The sequence below is a fragment of the Sceloporus occidentalis genome, unplaced genomic scaffold (assembly GCF_023333645.1).
Source record: "Sceloporus occidentalis isolate IW3139 unplaced genomic scaffold, rSceOcc1.0.p SCAF_6, whole genome shotgun sequence".
Taxonomy (NCBI): Eukaryota; Metazoa; Chordata; class Lepidosauria; order Squamata; family Phrynosomatidae; genus Sceloporus; species Sceloporus occidentalis.
In genome coordinates this window covers 82430819-82450784 of record NW_028316986.1, presented here as the reverse complement: position 1 = coordinate 82450784, position 19966 = coordinate 82430819, and the positions used below count along the sequence as shown (strand labels likewise).

The following is a 19966-nucleotide window of genomic DNA, read 5'->3' as shown; positions in this document are numbered from 1 at the left end:
TCTCTGTTATGTGTTCCTCATCCTTTCCTTCTTCTTTCTAGTCCACTTTTTAAACTATTGTGTGTTACGTTAATATGAAATTCACAAGCTGACATGATCCCATGTTATCAGGAAAGGAGCTATTCAATCTTGTATGTCATCTAATGTACAGTTATGATACCCTTAGTGAGTAAGGGATTTTGTACTTCCATGGTCTTATCAGGTCTGTATTTGCTTTACTGGAATAATATTTCTGTTCTTTTCTGTGCTTCTCTATTTAAGTAGTATTATCTCATCCTTAGCTGACCTCCTGTGGGAAGCACACATTTCTCATCTAATGTCATTTTTGGTGCCAATAATTCTGTGTATCTTGGCAGTGTTAAACCGTATCTTCCAAGTTCTCTTCCCCACTGCAATTTCTCCACCGCTACTTGTGCGGTAGCAATTTTATAGATCACAGTCTCCCATTTGTACTGAGTTTCCATACAGTAGCAAAGCCCTCATCATTTTCTCCAAAGCACTGGATAGTAAGTGTCCTCAGAAATATGAGAAGAGGGAAAGCACCTTCAGTTCTCTCCCTTGCCATATCAGTTTTTTTTTGGTATTATCCTAGGGTCCTTACATACACTAGACAGAATATTTGAAAACTGTGAAATCAAAAAATTATTTAGGTTCCCTGATTTAACAATGATTACACTTTTAAAAAAAAGATATTAACAAATAATTGTGCCACAGGATAAATGGAAGAGACAGACTCAAACATCATGTCTTGTAATGTGCTTCCTATACTTACCTTGTATTCCCTTGATGCTACATTCTGCAGGGATATTCAGTTAAAGCTGGGCAGAGTATTACTGAAAGAATTGGGAGTAGGTGAGAAAGTACGTGGTAGGCAATTGAACACTGGGATGCTCCAAACAGGGTTGTGTGGGTGGGTAAGGGACTTGGAAGGGGCTGGCAGCCTCCCACCCCCAAATTTATCACTGACACTTTGGGGAGTCTCTGGCAGGGACTGATAAATTCAGGATTGCTCTTGCTCTGTCCTAGTATGCTCTGAATCATGGGGTAGTGCTGTACAAATGCCACCAGTGGAACATATAGCCCCACAGTTTTTTCCACAGATGTAGCAAGGCCTTTGAGGTGGTCATGTTCCCCCTCATTGACCAAACGTCTCAGTGCCAGCCAAGGGCACCTCTAAGCTCTCTCAGCTGTGTGTTGCAGGCACCCATATCTTTGAAAGTGATGGTTCTTAATCTCCAGTATGTGTTTTACGATACAGTAAGTTTTGTCTACTTTTCTTTGTCGTTTTGGACAAATAGAAGTTGTTCTAAAATGAAAGAATTGTGCATTTGTAACTCTAGTGAAATAAAGTTATATGATTTTAGTTTGGTGATATGATATGGCAGGTACTCTTGCATTATTTCAACTGGCTAACTATGTGATATAGGGAAAATTGAGCTGGAAATGCTACTTTTAAGTGGGAATCATCTAATTATGAGATAGCATTCTTAGCAATTCAAGCCTTTAGTGGGAAATAGAAACAAATGGTTCTATAGGTATGGCCTTATTGTTCATAACTATCATGTGTAATTGTGCAGCAATTGTTTTCTTTTCCTACAAAGTAATAAAAGACGTTCTGCTCAGATTTATAGTGCAAGACTATATATTACCATAGAAGCACAGGGCATCTTCTATGTCTAAGTTTTGAAATGTTACTCATGGAGTGAGAGATTAAAAGCCGTGGATGTGTGCAAGGATGTTTTCGCTAATGGGAAGAGCCAGTTTCTTTTGAAGGAAACTTCATGAGGTGGAAAGCTATCCTTACTCCCAACCCTCCTCCATACTGAAATCTCAGGTCTGAAACACACTGCAGAAATAATCCAATTTGAGACTGCTTTAACTGCCCTGACTCAATGCTAGGGAATTGTGGGAACTATTGTTTTCTGAGATATTTAGTCTTCTCTGTCAGAGAGCTTTGGTGTCACAATAAACAACAATTCTCAGAATCCCCTAGTACTGAAACAGGGCAGTTAAAGCAGTCTCAAACTGGATTATTTCTGCAGTATGTTTTGGACCTCTGTCTGGTTCACCTCTCCCTTTCCATTCTCACAGCTGTTTGTCAAACTTGAAATGGAATTGCATTTGCAACTATATTGGAGCATCTGTTTTGATAAATATGGTAGTGGTGGGTGACCAATTATTAAATTTTATTTAAAATATTTTCTCCCATCTATAAATTGATCCTCAGAGTAGTTTACAGGTCAATTGTGAAAACCATGCAAGAATAATGTACAAAACAGGATTTTAAACAATAAACAAAGTGCATAAACAGACAAACAACAGCAAAAGAGGCAGCAGGTAAAAATAAAACAATTCTGTGCAATAGCCCAACCAACTCTAGGATTCTATGATTTCTGAGAGGAAAGCTTAGGAATGCAAGGAGGATTGCATCTGGTGCCTAAAAGTGGAAAGGGCAAGACACCAGCTGGATATGTGGGGAGAATCATAGAGTCTGAATAGGTCTCATAGACTATCTCATCCAATTCCCTGCTCAATGCAGGATATCCAGCAAGAGCATTTCCAGCAGGTACATGTCCAGCATTTTTAAAGAAATCTAAAAAGGGAAACCCCACAACCTCATCTGGGGCAGCAAGGAATAAACTTGCACTGTCTTCTCTGTGACATCACTTCAGGTATTTAAGGAGTGCATACTTAAGATACCACCTTAGAAAAGTCCCTCATTTTAGTTTTATAGGATAATAACCTTATCATTCCAGGATATTAAGGAAAAGAAGTGTGTCTGTGCATACACACACACATTCATTTAGCACTTTGAATCATGCCTGGAAACAAACTGGGAACCAGCAAAGATTTTTCCAGCAATGCTGGAAAGGGACCATTCAACAAGTCCAACCACTCTGGACCCTGTTTGTGTGTGTGTGTGTGCGCGCGCGCGCACATGTGTGAGAGAAAGAGAGAGAAAGAGAGAGATCTAACCTGCTTATTATCAAGGAAAGATCATTACTACCCAGGAAATGCCAGAACTAGTGCACCAGTCAAAGGTAAAAAGTGCTTCATACCTCAGACATTGCTTTTGCAACCCTATGCAGGCTCTCACATCCCCAGTTGTACAAGTTCACGGTTGGGGGAACACCAAGTGTAAATGGATAGTTTGCATTCCTAAATATGAAATGTACAGCCCAGTTAATCAAGCATTTCCCCAAGTGTGCAGAAATATTGTTTTGACTTTCTTACTTTTACTGTACTGTACTCATATTAACATCAGTATGGCCTAGTTAAACAGAAGTGCCCGACAAAAATCAAAACACAGACACAAAGCCTGAAATAAGGGTTCAGGGTGAGCTAAAGGAGCAGCAAGGTGATTTGTGGCAGAGATGTTAACTTGTGGTCTCGCGTCATAATGTATGAAGCTGAGTGGGTTAAGAATGGCTTTGTAAGGGAAATGGACATGCAAGAGGGATTGAAAGGATAGTCTTGATAGATTGAAAAAATGTTTCCAGAGATGGAAGAGAAGAAGGGAGGATTGGTGACTGGGCAGAGAGAAAGGAAGGTTTGGGAGATTTTTGAAAATTGATGGCATTTGGCTGGCTGAGAGCTGGGATTATGGGAGTTATAGTCTCAAAAAAACATTCTCCAAGATCTGAATTAAACATACAACTGGATAGGTGTTGAAGTCTTAGAGTGAGATATGACGAAACCTGTCTCTTTACAGTAGCTTTCTACTGGAGGTACTGCTCTGCAGGTTCCTATGCTTTGGAACCAAAGGCATTAGGTTCCTGGTATCTGTATCACTGGTGGTGGCAGAGAAGAAGGATGCAGCTTGGTGTAGCCCATTGTATGGAAAACTGAAGCACAGAGTTTGTGGAACATTCACTTGTTCCCCAGAAAGAGGATTTAGAGCTAAAACCTGTTGGGGCTCATTCTCAGAAGGACTAGCATAGTGCTCCACTGTTCCACATGAGCTGGAATCCAACAGCTGTAACTGATCGTAAGCCTTGACCTGCAGGCTTTCAAGATATTGCACATCTTCACGCTTGCAGTATGAAAACAGCTCATCTGAAGAAACTGGGGGGCCATGTTGTCTTTTAATTTGGGTCTTCAAGCCTTGCCTTATGGAACTGGAAGGTATTTGTGAGGTCTGTACAGCAGGTGGTTGCATCCTGCAACATCCTTGGAAGTTACATAAATGTAAACATGGGCAGTCCCAACATAGGTTGCGATGAAGCAGAGGTGGACTCTGGCTGGATGTAAGATAACAGTCCCAGTGTTGACCACTCACAGGATCTTTGTATTTTCCTGGTCCTGTAAGAATATTTCCAGAATGAGTCCTTTCACTGAGAGATAATGCAGTGAGTTGTTTTGAGATAGCCTCTGCCTGTCTTGCTTGACTTTGTTGTAAAGTGGTTGATCCAGGCTGCCACTTGTCTTGATGTCTGTTTAACCATTCATTTGCTGAAGCCCTGACATCTTCCCATTGCGAAGAGCGAGCATGAGGTATTGTCAAGCTGGATCCTGATGTGCTTCTGTTGCCAACTGTGTCACCAACTTTAGGACCACTTAAATTTGATGTATTCCCACCCCTGTTCTTTATGGAGTATGGCCTTCCCAGCTCATCTTCTGTCCTCTGAATGGGTGCGTTCATCTTTGTCTTCGCTCGGAGCTCATCAGCTACAGAAGTGTGGTCCCAATTCAGTCGTTCTGGGTGGGAAAATTTGCACTTGATGCCATATGTGCATTTTTTATCTGGGGGGAAGGAGCAGATAATTAGCTAATGTGTATCAAGTAATTTAATAGGGATATATCACAGTGTCATGGGTCTCCTTCACACTACACAATTATAGCATTCCATCCTTTCAAATCCTGAAATCTGTAGTTTTATTAGGTATTGAAAATTATCTGCTAGAGAGCTCGTTTGATATTTTATACACACACACGCAGAATAGTGTAGTGATTTGTGCATTGGACTACAGCTCTGGAAATCAGGGTTCATATTCCCACTTGGCCACGGAAGCCCACTGGGTGGGTTGGATGGGATGGCCCTTGTGGTCTCTTCCAACTCTATGATTCTATGGGTCCTTTCACTGACAAGTCACACTCTCTCAGCATCAGAGGAGGGCAAAGACAAACTCTCTTTAAACAAATCTTGCCAAGAAAACCTAGTGAGTTGGCACAGGTTGGAAAAAACTTGAAGATACACAATATACATACATATATACAGAGAGAAAGAGAAACAGACAAGATAGACAGATAGACATGTGGTTGTCAGCTTTTGGTCAACAGATGTTTGAAATGCCTTATCAATGTTCACTGGGTCTTGTGGCAACTGAAGTACAAAACATTTGGAGGATCAATTAATAGTATAGAGTAATTAATGTGAATGGAGAATGTGCCATTTTTCAGAATCACATCTTCAACTGGCTTGGACTTGTTATTTCATCACTGTATCAGAGATGAAAAAGCGGAGCTATCCAGCCCCCTTATGGTTGCTATCGGAACAGCAAGCTTTCCTAGGGAAGCATTTAGTAAGTAGTGGTTTGTACGTGCTGTTAAAACATGGCACCAACTGAAAATTGCATGTTAAATCCTCTTTGCATGGTGAACAAAGGGTAGAATCGTGCTGCCAGAGAACTCCTTCATTGATAAGATAGCTTTGTGTGTCCCAATGAATGCAATACCCTGTCACTGTATGGTGAGCTCCTCAGTGCAGAGCGAAAAAAAGGAGCAGTTATATGCCCACAGCTAGAAAATAAGTGGCTCAGTCAGGGTTACCTATCAAGGGGGCAAAATGGGGGCATTGCCTCCCAAAATAAGAATTCTAACCCTCATGGAATTTACCTGCATTCCCTAGATATTTGACATTGCAGAGAGTGAGATATTGGAAATCATTCACAACGAGAACATTTACTTTTATTGTGCTTGCATTCCCTTGGTAACCTTGCCTGCTTTTTTTCTTGAGCTTCTAAACTCTTTCTAAGGCCTGGTACATACCGCCAATAAGCGGCGTGCCAGGGGCCATTCTAGGGTTAGGGACCGTGTGGCAACCGGTGTATACAGAACATAATGGTGGCGTAACAATGGCGGCCCCGTGTATACAGGCACTGCCATTGTTACATAAGCGTTGCGTGGTGTCCGCACATTGCCGTGTGACACTTATGTAACAAGTGTGCCAGCTGCGGTTTGGCAGCTGCGGCTTCCCTCCGGAGGAAAAACAGGTGCTGGCAGGCCACCAGTTTTCGGCGGTCTGTACTGCGCCTAAATGTTCAACTGAAGTTTTAAATTATTGTAATGCTAGAAATGTGTTGGAAATTTCATTTAGGAGGCAGAATTTTTATCAGGGAGGCAATGCCTTCAATTTGGGCCCCTCTGGATACAGTAGCTCATTGTATCATGTATATACAACAAGAATAATATAAGATGCTCCCAGGAGTACAATTGTCCTTAAAAACAAGTTATGTGACCATATTATGTGTGGAAAATCAAGATTTTGTCAGGATATGTTGCTTACAACTCCTTCTAGGGAATGATATGTTTACGCCAAATGCCAGGGAAGCCTGAGCATCAATGTGATGGTGATCATGCACATGTTCACCATTTGGGCTTCACACAAGCAGCATGAAAAACAGTTGTATGAATCACCATATCTTGGTTCTTTCTGCATCATCTGAATTTGCCTGTGGATGCAAAAGCTAAGTCAATTAGAAATAATATAGGACTATGAACAAAACCTACCATAAGGGCAGAGCTGCCATTTTGGCTCAGGGAAAAGTGGTTTTTTTCTGAGAAAGTTGACAAGAGATGGTCCATGTCGACCTAAGGGATCATCAGGAGGCATAAATCTAAAAAAAAAAAAAAAAATGGTCAGAATTTACTTTAAATAGTTACATAAATTTGTTTTCTTTAATTTTATGGTAAAGATTCTCCTCATTAATAGAGCATGATATTTAAGCCAGATCACTAATAAAAATAGTATTTCAGACATGTTTGCAATCCTGCCACTGGCAAGAAGAAAGGACAACCTGGGCCATTTTATAACCAACAGCATGTATAAGCAGAAATGATAAGAGAGAAGAACTTGTCGTTTATGATTGTACCCTCAACTGTGCCTTAGAAGTAAGCTTCAAATCCTTAGTGGGTAACTTGTGGCCCTCCAGATGTTACTAGACTCAAAGTCCCATTAGCTTAGGGAACATAGACAATGATGAAGGACAATAGGAGTTGTAGTCCAAAAACTTCTGGGGGCACACTTTCACTACCCTACCTCAGTAAAACAAGCATTTTGAAGCCAGAGGTACATAGATAACAAGCTACCCATCCAGAAAGACTAGCTTTACCCTGGCTTATTAATTCAGTCTTCTTGGTCATATCAGAAGCTGACAGATGACTGAATATTATGCAGCAATAATGAAAAGAGATGTCTGCAAGCACATCTTCCAAAGTTAAGCAGCCATAACTGCAACTGAAAAGGGAGGGATTTAAGAACATGTTTTGCTTTCCCAGTTCTGGCTGGGAATGATGGGACCTTTACTCTCTCGTACCTGAGGAGGCATCAGATTGGGAAGACTATTGTACACCATGCAAGGTTTAAAAAAAGACCTTCACAAGGTCTTAAGCAGGCATATTTATTTGGTTCCCTGAAGGAAGTCACTTTGAAAGTCATGGCAATATAATTTTCTCCCTTGTTCTTTCTCATTTTGTTTCATTTACATGAATATGAATAGGAATCATGGTCTTTCAGCAGACATTTCTTCAGCAATACAGAAAATCACTATAATATCATTTTCTCACTTGTTTAGTTTTGTATTTCGGTACATATGAATGAATAGGAATGGGAATTAAGGCCCTTCTGCAGATAGTTCCTCTAGCCCAGCAATGTGGAAAAGACAAGACATGTCCAATGTTGTTAACATGCTGTTAACTTGCACTATCCCATTAAACAGAACATCTCAGTTTCAAAAACAAAACAAACAAGCAAACAAACAAAACAACAAGTGCAACTCCATTCTATCTTTTCTGCTAGCAGAATAAAATGCCTGGCTGTCACTCAGCGAAAACAAGAGTTTGACCATGCCAGGGTGCTATTGGACTTATACAAATGAATCTAGATGAGATGTTTGAAAATATACTAGTTTCTTACTTGTCATTGACAAAGGAATACATCAGTAATCGCTGTTCAATGAACCATTTCCACTCGGGATTTTCATTCTGCAGATCCCGAAAGTTGTCATTGGAGACAATGATCCCATCTAGCTCATAGGCCAGTTTAACTATGTAGCGATCATCATAGCACACCATCCTTTTGCCTTTCATTTTGCGGGATGGTGTGTACACCAGAACTGTTTCTTTTGCAAGTTTTTCAAGGATCTGCTGATCTAAAGGTAAAAATAAGAGAAAGGAATCAACAACATTAGCAAGCAGCAAAACCAAGTCCCAAGCAAAAGTGGAAGCTGGAACTGAACACACTTGCATTCATTCATGCACACCAGAAATTCCTCCAAAAACATACTTAAAATTTGAGATCTGTTGATCCGTAATTCACACTATAACCTACAGCTCACATTAAATCTGAAGGACTGAATGTATTGTAATCCCATTGATTCAGTTTAACAGAAATGTGAACTGAGTAGATTACCTGGTAAACGTTAAGAAGATCCAAACACCACTAGTGATGTTCCAACCAAGATCCTAATGTAATTAGATGTAATTAAGAATATTTAACTATGTATCATCTCCCCAAACCTATCTTAACATCCAGCAGACACACCAAATCCATTCTGCTTGTGATTGGGGCATAGCATGATATTTCCAGCCCACTGCTGCCAGTAATCTTTGGTGCAAGAATTAGAAGCAGGATTCCTGATGCAACTCTTCATCCCATTACAAATCACTAGTGGGAGAGGACTGAAAACATTATTCTGCAGCACCCCAATTGCTAGAACAGACCTCCATGGCTTGGTGAGACTGCTGACTGTTAAGGAAGGCTGTGAAGGGGGGCATTTGAGATAGTGGCAATAGTGCCATGATTGTAAATAATAATACTGAGCAGTTCTGAATATGCAAGTGTAACAGGATACTAGCTTCCATTTGTTGTTGTTAGTAATATGTAAGCTGGATCAGTTAGCTATCCAGCCATGCACTGAAGAGCTGAAGTGGTTGCAGGGGATTCACACATGAAGGCAATTGGGACATTGGCCTCTGGCTAGTGGCTCAACTGGGTAGGCCATTTTCTTCAGCAGTCCTGGCTTGGGCCAGCCCTTTGTTAACTTCACTGGGTATGGCTGGTGTGTAACTAAAACACCATATTTTGTAACACTTTGTGTAAAATTGTTGAGTACATGTCTACCTGTAATGGGAGTATCAAATCGACTTGGTTCCTTCCTCCAAGATGGAACAAAGACTTTGATGTATTGGTGACCTCTGTGTTTGAACCAGTCCACCACCAGCTGAATTCCCAAGCATGAAAACAGTTCCTTATTTCCATGGCTGCAAAAAAGAAAATGAGAAAAAGGGGAGATGACAATTACGACATTTTAATAGCAGAATGTTCAGTTGTTTTCTAATAGCTTCTGTCTGTGATATCTCCATGAATTCTAGTATCTTTTAGCAGAGCTGGGCTGAAGGAGGATTCAGATTTGCTGTTCATTCTTAAGATCACATGAAAAACAAGCGATGTCTCAAGATGTTCAAAAGATGATTGCTTATTAGTAGAAAGCTTAATTTATTTCTGCTTATGGGTGTTTTTAAGGCCTTCCTCAGAAGGCTGTATGAAATCATAAATAAATATATACTATCATGTTGCATAAAATCATTATTACATTTGAAGATTGCCTATAGCCTGCATGTACCTACTTAGAATAAAACTTCAAACATTTCTGAACCAGAAATTCTTACAGTATTTACTGGAAAAATAATACATTTAATCAGAAAGAGCTTCTGGTTCAGAGGTTTCTGAAGTCTAATTTGCCCATAGCATGGGCACACATACTGACCATCAAACACCTCCATAGATCTCCAGGGGGTGTGATTCTCCTATCATGTAAATCTCTCTCACATCCCTCCATATTTGCTTATAGGGGTCCAAATAGCATTGGGTTGGGGGGGTGGATGGAAGTGACCTTCCAGTCACTTAAATATTTATCAAAGGAATCAGGCTTAGCCCATTGGGGAGAGCCACCTATATGTTTAAAAGGGGGTAAGAGTAGGTGCTGGATAGAAACTATGCCCTGTGAGGAGTGACTTAGCTGGGCTTGTTTAGCCTGAAGAAGAGAAGGTTAAGAGGTGATATGATAGCCCTGTGAAAATATTTGAAGGTTTCATATTGAGGATGGAGCAAGCTTGTTTTCTGCTGCACCAGAGACTAGGATCTGGAGCAATGGATACAAATCATAGGAAAAGAGATTTCATCTAAACATTAGGGATAATTTCATGACAGTAAGAGCTGTTTGACAGTGGAACACACTCCCTTGGAGTATGGTGGACTCCCTTTCTTTGGAGGTTTTTAAACAGAGGCTGGATGGCCATCTGTGGGGTGCTTTGATACTGTGTTCCTGCATGGCAGGGGGTCAGAATGAAGTTGCCCACCCCGATATAAAAAAAAGTGCTGAGGGGAGAGACAGAAACAGGAATTGACTTTGTGTCAAAGGGGACTGTATGTTCAACTCAATTCTGGTAATGAAAATAAACTCTTAGCTTTGTGATATGCTAAGGAGCAACATATGCTTTTAAGCTAAGCACATGATTTTCACATTTGGCTCAGATTGATGGATTTTGAGGTTTTCGTGACAAAATGGATATGCCTTGCCGAAGGTCACCTAACAGATTTCCATGGTTGAGTGGGGATTTGAAACCTGATCGCCAGAGTCCTTGTCCAGCACTCAAACCACAACACCACACTGGCTGTCTTTCATCTTACAGCAACCTTGAAATGGATGAAAGACCGGGAGAAGCATGATCAAATTGTGGAGACAGTTGCGTTAGAAATACGAATAAAATGAAAGAATTGAAGTTCAGTTTAATTGAGATGAATTAATTGAATTCTAAAAGTAGTTGGATTTAAAATACAAAAACAATGTAACTTGTCAGTTTTTGCAGTTCTAAAATTCAAAGTGACTTTATGTTTATTTTGGTTATGTCTAGCTCTATTATTAAAAGATTTTTAATTGGGGCTTTATTCCCTAAATTTGTAAAACACTTTTATGCATTGCTTGAAGCATTCTTGTTTTCATACTTCCATTTGAAAATACGTAAGTTCAAAAATGTAATGTTCTGCTTCAAACTATTGTTTCAAATTCATGTGTTTCATTGGTTATTCATTTTTCAAACTTCTATCTTGCTCTGAGTCATAATGGCCCCTGAAGGACAATGGAACCAGGGAATTCAGCTCCCATGTTTTTATGATACTGTGTAACATCATAATAGTTAACATGTGTACTATTTATGATAATTTTGTTTCCAGCTGTGGGAGAAAAAAAGTTTAACAAGAAAGTTCACAAACACACACACACACAAAATCACAACAAACTATTGCATCCACTCCCCCCCATGAAGTAATAAAGTCAAATACAAATTAGTTAAACAGAAGCCCTAAATATTATTCAAAGCAAACATGAAGAATGAAGTCTGATTAAGAGTCAGAAGGAAGACATTCCATAGGTTGGGTGACACCACCAAGCAGTCTTTCCCCTCCTTATTACTACCCCTTCACTCCACTCCACTCACAAGGTTGTGAATTCAATCCCAGGCAGGGCACCAAGGTCCACTCAGACTTGCACCTTTTCATAGGTTGCTAAAATGAATACTCAGCTTGTTGGGGGCAATTAGCTTACAGTTGCAAACAACTTAGAGACTGCTTAGTGTGGTATAAAGCGGTATATAAATGAAGCTGCTATTGCTATTGCCATTCAGTGGAGAAGCTCAAAGCAGGAGCCCTGCAAGGAACTTAAAGGTCAGGACAGTTGGCACAGATGCAGGAAACACTTCAAGTACTCAGGCTGTTTAGGGATTGTTCAAGTTAAACATAGCATTTTGAATTGTGCCCCCTGCACCCAACCCCCTAAAAATTGTCAGCCAGTACTATTCTTCTAAGACTGAGAAGATATTCCCTATTATTCATAGTAGTGAACAACCTACCTGTTGTAGTCTGCATCAGTGTTGGCTTCTGAAGAGTTTTACTTAAGGTAATTCAACCTTTTTGTTCTCTACACAGTATGTGTAATCATGGCCAAACTGTATTCACATCAGTGAAAGAGGACAGTCTCAGAGAACCTGAGACTGGTGGCCATCCCAATAAAATTTATCTGGTACCCAGGACTTGAAGAAGTAATCATTTGGAAAATCCACAGTAGCATTTTTAAAAAAAACACCCTTCAGGTACAGTCTTTGCCTCCCGACATCCTTGTTGGCTATCGTGATTTGAGCACGTGTGTTTGTTTTGTTGTTCTCATGGAACTGGGTTGAACTGAACACAGTAATTTCAGCTGTGTCAGTAAAAGGCCATAAATCCGCTCCATGTTTGCACAATAACAACTATACTCAGATACACCTGTTCAAAGGTCCTGGGTTAATGAAAGGCCCTGGGCTCTTTGCTAACTTTCTATTTGCAGCTTGAAATCATTTGGAACATAGAATGGAAGCAATAACTAACTTGCAGGTGATTCTATTTGTGCAACAAATTCCTAATTTAAAGACATTTATACATCTGCACATTTACACCTTTAGTTAAATTGTGTCTGATTCTGCAATCTAGCTGGAATATGCATCCACTCTCATACCACCGTTTTACTCCTTTTACATTAGCCTTAACTCCATTAACTGAAAACTAAGCCCTGATGATTTCTAGAGGCTTTGTCTCTGTATAAGGATACCTGTATCCATAGTCTTAAATAGAAAGTATTTTCATCATATTCATTCTATGACTCCCCAAAACTACACCAGAGGGTACCAGAGGGCAACAATGGGATTTAAGCTCATGGCTTGCTAGCACTGATTTTCTAATGTATTCTTGCAAGACAGTTTCATGTATGAAGCAACTTTATATTTGATTTCCATCCCTCTATTGTCACATACCTGGGGAGCAAAAGGGCTCACAAGAAGATTTTAAAAAACAGAGAGAAAAACACAAAAAGTTATCCTAAAACTCAATCAACTAAAGTTTCTGAAAACACAACTGAATTGTAAGCAGTTTAAAAGCACTTGAATAAACAAAAATCCCCAACAGCCCCTACCTGTTAAAAGGTAGCTATCAATTTGTTAAAAGCTGTAAGAGAACAAAGGTCTGGCCTCCCATCAGAAAGACAACAAGAAAGAAGGGTTGCTGCCTCTACTCAAGACGTTTAAACTAATGGAGTATAATTGTTACTGTCCTTTGTCTTAGTCAAGAGGGGAGTGGCCTCTACTACCATTGAGATGCCTCCAAACCAAATGAACTACCACAGAAACAACATCTTATCTTCTATGTTTTTTAACATCTTTTGTCTGATGAAGAAGCCAGTAGAGCTTCAAAAGCCTGCATGATGTATTTTTATATTTTGGTTGACCAATAAAGGTATCACTCTTTTGTAGACTGTGGATTTTGTTTCATTTTGCATACATTACGTTAGACTGGCCCACTAGTTGCATGTGACTAAAGTTGCACTGAGTAATCAGCAAGGCTTCCAGCAAGTTAGCCAGGGTGGGATGAGGTTGAGGGGAAGCCGGAGGGTGTCTCACTGTGTTGGGTCATTAGAAACAGATATGAGACCATTTCTGGATTTATTTATATAAACACCTGAAGGTGATTGTATGCTTTGGTTTGGAGGTAAGTGGTTGTCTCCTTAGGAAAGTAATAAATTGTCCTGAAAAACTTACAATATAAGAGCAAGGTTTGATTTTAGTTCTCCCTGTTCACCACCAATACTTTCTTTCTTCGCTAGTAAATTCATGGAACTTGGGGACAATTCAATTCTTCAACACCAATGGAAAAGCAACTCCAGAGGGCTTCTCAGTCCTCCACACCAGTTTTGAAGGGACATGGGGTGCTGCAGTGGACAAGGGGGAGTGTTTGTCCCCTTCCAGGTTCCCCTGGATAACCACTTTAGGATTCTGCACTTTGTGACCATCCAACTGAATAGCTAGTTTGAGCAGTCATCCTCAAAATTTTTGCATCCAAAATAATCTTACCTTCACCAGAGGTGGAAAACATTCAGCCCTCCAGATAATGTTGGAATGAAATTCCTGCCTTTCCTCATCGCCAGCTATACTGGCTACCACTGATGGGGCTTTCAGTCTACAACTTCTAGAGGGCCACATGATGCTGGAGTCTACCACCATCATATCTGCAGGACTGTTGTCCTCAGTCACTGCCTTATTTCATTAACCATTGTAAAAGCCATGCTGATTCTCTCTCCCATATAGGTCATTGAGCTTCCTGTGAAAGTGAGCTCCACCCTCCACACACAGAGCAGGGGCGGTGGAGTGGGGGGTGCCTGACAATTGTTTATGTGAACTCTTGTCCAGAATAAAAACACATGAGTAATTTACCCATGATCTTGGCTAGCAATTGTAAAATCTTTGCAATAACCCCTTGCAAAGAGATTTCAATTAATTTAGGACTTCTATCCTATCCCAAAGTGATTTATCATGTAGAAATACAGGTCTCACTGCGGTGGAGGAACTTTTAAACCAATGGGACCTTTTTGAAGAACTTAAGGAACAAGAGACAGAGATTTCATCCACATATAAAAAGTAAAAAAGACAAAATCAAATGGAAGGTGATCTATAAAAGCGATCTATAGTAGTGATCTATAAAAGTGGAGTTTGTATATGTAACAGCAACACTACAGTTGCAGATTGCTGGTAGCTGAAACATATGATACCATATAGTGAGGGAACAGGTGCAACAGGCACAAAAAAAGTCTGAATACTTTGCCTGGCAAAAGATAAGAGACACCAGGCTGCCAACCTATTTAATAAAACATATAATGATATCCTACTGGGGTAAACCTGTACTATAATCTTTGATCTACTTTACACCAGTTACATGTTTGCTTTCCCAAAATAATTGTAGAAATTGTGATTTGAAACAGTGTTAGGAATCCTCAGCTGTCTTCAGAGAACCATAATTCTCAGCTCTCCCAAGGACGTAGCCAGGATTTTGGGAAGGGGGGGGGTCAAGACTAAGTGCCACCATTTTGAGAGGCTAAGAGCCCCCCCCCCCAAGACACAAAAAGAGGGTCGAGCGTTTACCCTCGACACCTTGATGGCACCACTTTAACTTCCGTTATGGCTTCGTGCAATGGAATCTTGGGAACTGTAGTTGAGTCATCTGTCAGGTGCCACAACAAACTACAAATCCCAGCATTTCACAACATGGAGCCAAGGGCAGTTAAAGTGGCATCAAACTGGATTATTTTTTCAGTGCAGATGCAAACTGAGTCCTTCCTCTGAAGGTGTTTACATCAGATAAATTCAGCTCGATAAAGCAAAGTGCAGCTGCTCAAGCAATGAGCGGCAGCCACTCTGTTCATGCTCAGAGACACTCTGCTCATGCTTTGAGACACTGTATTCCAACATCTGAGCTGAGCTACGAACCCAGGCTGCATCCACACATTTCATTCCCACTTCCAAGAGGGATTTTTAATTTTGAGACACACACACACACACACCTTTTAATTCCAAGACCTACCTACCTACCTATCTATCTATCTATCTATCATAATTTTTAATTCCAAGCCATTATAGGTTCCTTTCTTTTTATATTAAACAAACCCCTTTAAGAGAATCCTATTTTGGGAGAAAGGCAGAGTATAAAATCAATCAATAAAAAATTATAGTGCAATAGTCCATCAGTGCATGGCTTACATTATAAGACTTTATACCTTTATACATTTAAAAACTATTAAAATCACAGTAGGCTCAGAGTGCTACAGAATCATGGAATCATAGAGTTAGAAGAGACCCCTAGAAGGGCCATCCAGTCCAACCCCATTCTGCCATGCAGGAACTCCCAGTCAAAGCATCCTCAACAAATTATGTAATGGAGGTGTCCATCTACATTGTAGAAAGATATACTATAGATTAATGCTATGGAAAATCACCACCTTGAGTCTGTATATTGGGAGAAAGGCGGGATATAAGAAAATAACAACAACAACAATATCTGGGTATTGTAAACAACAACAATATCTGGGTATTGTAGTTTTGTGAGATATTTAGCCTTCTTTGTCAGAGAGCTCTGGTGGCACAACATACTACAAATCGCAGGATTTTCCATAGCATTAAAGCAGTGTCGAACTGGATTATTTCTGCAGTGTGCAGCATTATTAAACTGCAGTTCCCATCAGTCTGTGGTGCTGCTGGATGATGGGGCCTGCAGTCTAGCATTGCCTGGAGCAGGGCCATAGGACTCCACAGCCACGATTCATCATCTTAGATTGATTCCATATATTAATTAATTAATCATAAAAACATAGAGTTAGAAGAGACCCCACGAAGGGCCCTGATCCAGTCCAACCCCATTCTGCCATGCAGGAACTCTCCATCAAAGCATCCCCATTGACATGCTGAAAAAGGGCCAGCTAACTGTATTTTATACTATTTGTCTTTTAAAAAAGAGAAAAAACAAGGCTGGAAGGAAGCCTCTTGCCTTTTTGCATCACAGACCCTCCTCTTTTTTGTTGTTGCAAAAATCCAGAAATGACTGTTTTTGAAAACATGAGTCTATTCTCAGGAGAAATGTCCAGAGTAGAGTCTGAGTCTCCTTTCTCTGGACTTCCAAAAGCCCCAAACTGACCCTGAGAGCATCTGGTCTGACCCCCAACTCAAGGAAACTTGGAAATCCTGAAGGTTTAGATCAATTACTGAATTATTGAATTATACAAGGCATAGTGGTTTCAGGGTTTTGCTGAAGCTCAGTATGCAGAAGCACAACATTATTTTAAAAATATTGTGTATTAAATTACCTTCAGTCTTATGTCTATGAGATGCATATGAGACATACATGGATCCCATCTCCCATTATATCCCATTAGACATACTGTATAAAAATATACCAAAATCCAAAATACATCTAATCCTCAGCATTTTGGGTAAGGAATATTATTATTATTATTATACTATATTGTACATGGATATAACAGCTAAAAGTTAGAAGTCACTTTTTCTTTCTTTTATATTTCCTTTTAGAAGCTTCCTTCCTTCCTTTTTTCTTTCTTTCTTCCTTTCTCCCCTTCCTCTTCCTCCCTTTCTTTTCCTTCTTTTCTTCAGTTCTCCCTCCCTCTTATTCTTCCTTCCTTTTTTCCCTTCCTTCCCTTCTTCTTCCTTCTGCAAAAGCACAAGGGAGGAAGGGGGAGGAGGAGGAGGAGGAGGAGTGGAAGCCGGACTCTGAAGGAAACGAAAGTGAAAGGAGTCACAGGGACTCCCTCTCCCTCTCTCTCCCTCTCTCTCTCCCCCTCTCTCCCTGAGCTTGCAACTGGCGTTCAAGCTCCTTCCTCCTCCCTCCTCCCTCCCCCCTCCATTAAAGCCACGGAGCAGAGGGAAAAGGGGAACTTTTGTTTTGTCTTTCCTCTGTTCCCTCGCCATGGTTTTAATGGAGGGGAGGGGGGAGGAAGGAGCTTGAACGCCCCCAGGGCCTGATAGGGGGGGTTCTGACCCCCCAACACCCCCCCCCCGGCTATGTCCTTGGCTCTCCCTTAGAAAGGGGAGTTCTGTTGAACTAGTTTAAGTCTGTAGCAGATAGGTGCCTCGCAGGGAGTCCCTATTTGTAACTGCTATCCTGGGATATTAAAGAACTTTATTGTAAGTGAGGCACCACCTACCATGCCTGATTATTTAATTTTAACATCTCTATTAAATACAAAAACGAGTCTCTGTGCTCCTCCCTGTGACACTTATAAATCTCTTTATTGTCAAGAAGTCTACAGTAGATATAGAAACCAGTTGCTGTAACTAAGAATGGTTATCTGCTTTTGGCACGTGTCCATTTGCATCAAAGCAGGCAACAGCAAAGCAATTTCCTAATGGACAGGCCTCTGTGCCTTCCACTAAGGAGCTGGAGGAGATGGGATGGATGTCAAATTAGGAAAATCAGGCAGATGCTTTTTGAGAAGTGGAGGTGGTGATATTAAACACAGAAAAAATCTGAGTTTATTTGAGAAATATGCTTTCTCTCTTAAGGGTATAGCTACTGCATCCTACTTATGCTACGGTTAATTGAGAGCAGCCTATGACATATAGAAACATGACCAACATATGCCTGGGTATGTTTTTGTGTGCTATTGAGGCAGTTAGTATTCACTTTCTCCCTCTGCAATGGCTATACTCTCCCCTCCCCCCCCCAAAAAAAAAACCCCTCACTGTTTGGCTACAATAGCTCTCCCCATGGTCATTCAATGACTGGCAGAGAGTAGGATGGAATCGAAGATATATTCTTGTAGCCAGATGCAAAACAATTCCATCATCAGCTGAGGCCTCTAGAGGAACACAGTAGATACTGGAGGATGATGTCATTGTTCAGCATCTATTGGGACTTAGTCAGATGTTTCTCCAGTTCCCCTTTTCCTGCTCTCCCCCAGCCACAAGTTGGCTTGGCTCTTGGAGGGCTATTACCGTGAAGTAGTCCTAGGTGAGAAGGGAGCCATAGCACAGTTCCTCCTATGCACTCAGTGATGTAGGATCTCACCCAGCATTTGCAGGATCCATTCACAGACAAGTGTGATTAATTTCACCTCAGCTGATGGCATACTTTTGAGAAAGTGCCATCATAGATCAAACACATTAAAATGGAACTTCCATATCATTTAACTCACATAACTTCAAATATGATATGTTATGGCAAAAATAAAAGTGGTCATCCTATGAACCCTGTAACCCATTCCCCACAGCTCAGATTTTCTAATATATATTTAGCAAACTGAGGATAAAATCAGTCTTGAGAGACAGGATAAAGAGCCAGTGAAAAGGAAAGAATAGGGAAGCAATTGAGATTTTAAAATGGAAAGCTGCTTGCCTCATTGCAACATTGCTGCCATCAATCACAATAGGTCTGAGGTTACTAGAGGGATCGTTGCCTTCTTCAGAAGGTGGTTGGGAAACTGTCAAGGTGTGACCAGATCCATGGCCAACAGGGTTAGGATAAAATCGCTGTGTCCCGTTCTCATCCTCCTGAGGCCTGTTCCCCATCTGAATCAATTCTTGTAGCAAATCGTTCTCTGAAGCCTCTTGACCCAGCTTCTCCAGCACTTTGTACACTTGGTCTTTGTCATAGCCCAGCTTGTGGAAAAAATCCAGCTTGTTCTGTTGATCCTCCATTTCTGTATAAGGGCAGGAATACTAGTCAGGGACAGTATTTTACGGAATGGAAAATAAGCTGTGGTTGTCTAAGTGTTTTATGGGATATTTCAAGTCAAAAGGGTTGATCCAATTCAATAGCCACTTTCAATAGCCCCTTTGGAGAGAAACAAAAGAAAATAACTGTTTAATAAAGGTAATACTGCAAGTCCAAATACTAAACACAGAAAAACCCTTAAAAGTACAATAGATGGCTTTTCAATGAAGAATTGGTAGTGGCCATGGAATCTGAAGGCATTACTTGATGTAGTTTTTATCAATTACACAACAGAAATATTGTTTACGAAATAAGTAGATAACACCAGTACATCAATATAATACTACAATAAATCATTAATAAAGTCACAAAACTATTTTGTGTACTCCTTTAATGGCTGGCACTTTGCTGAGCCAGTACTTGTTCTTACCAATAGTTGTACCTTTGCACATCTTAATGCTGGTTGAGGATGATGAGAGCCAAAATGTAGCCAAGGCCTATGCGTTCATATTCAACTTTGGCATCCTAAATTATCTGGAAGTGGTAATTTGCCCCTTAAAGAGCATATGCACTAAGCTGCCTTCTCCTTAAACTAAGTTTTATTTTTACAATTTGTGAGGCCCAAAGGGTTTTAGTGTTCTGTTGACTGAAGGAAAGCTCCTAAAGACA

General features: G+C 40.4%; 1 protein-coding gene across 1 annotated transcript; it reads right to left on the bottom strand.

Annotated features, from left to right (window-relative positions):
* Nucleotides 1-2208: 2208 nt before the first annotated feature.
* Nucleotides 2209-19749, bottom strand: LOC149311016 (putative ribonuclease ZC3H12D). The gene is made up of 6 exons (XM_089529469.1): nucleotides 19728-19749; nucleotides 18980-19283; nucleotides 9341-9480; nucleotides 8135-8369; nucleotides 6730-6836; nucleotides 2209-4743 (listed from the first exon to the last, which is right to left on the bottom strand). Exons 1-6 carry the CDS (start codon nucleotides 19747-19749, stop codon nucleotides 3707-3709), a joined length of 1845 nt encoding a protein of 614 aa, XP_089385595.1. The 3' UTR covers nucleotides 2209-3706.
* Nucleotides 19750-19966: the final 217 nt, after the last annotated feature.

Bases quoted from the DNA above. Each gene is read 5' to 3' on its own strand.
- LOC149311016 (XM_089529469.1), bottom strand. From the start codon at position 19,749: ATGTGCAAAGGTACAACTATTG. The intron at 8,370-9,340 runs GTAGACATGTAC...TTTTACCTTTAG, and splicing joins ATTTGATACTCCCATTACAG to ATCAGCAGATCCTTGAAAAA. The intron at 6,837-8,134 runs GTAAGAAACTAG...TTTTTTTTTTAG, and splicing joins TATTCCTTTGTCAATGACAA to ATTTATGCCTCCTGATGATC.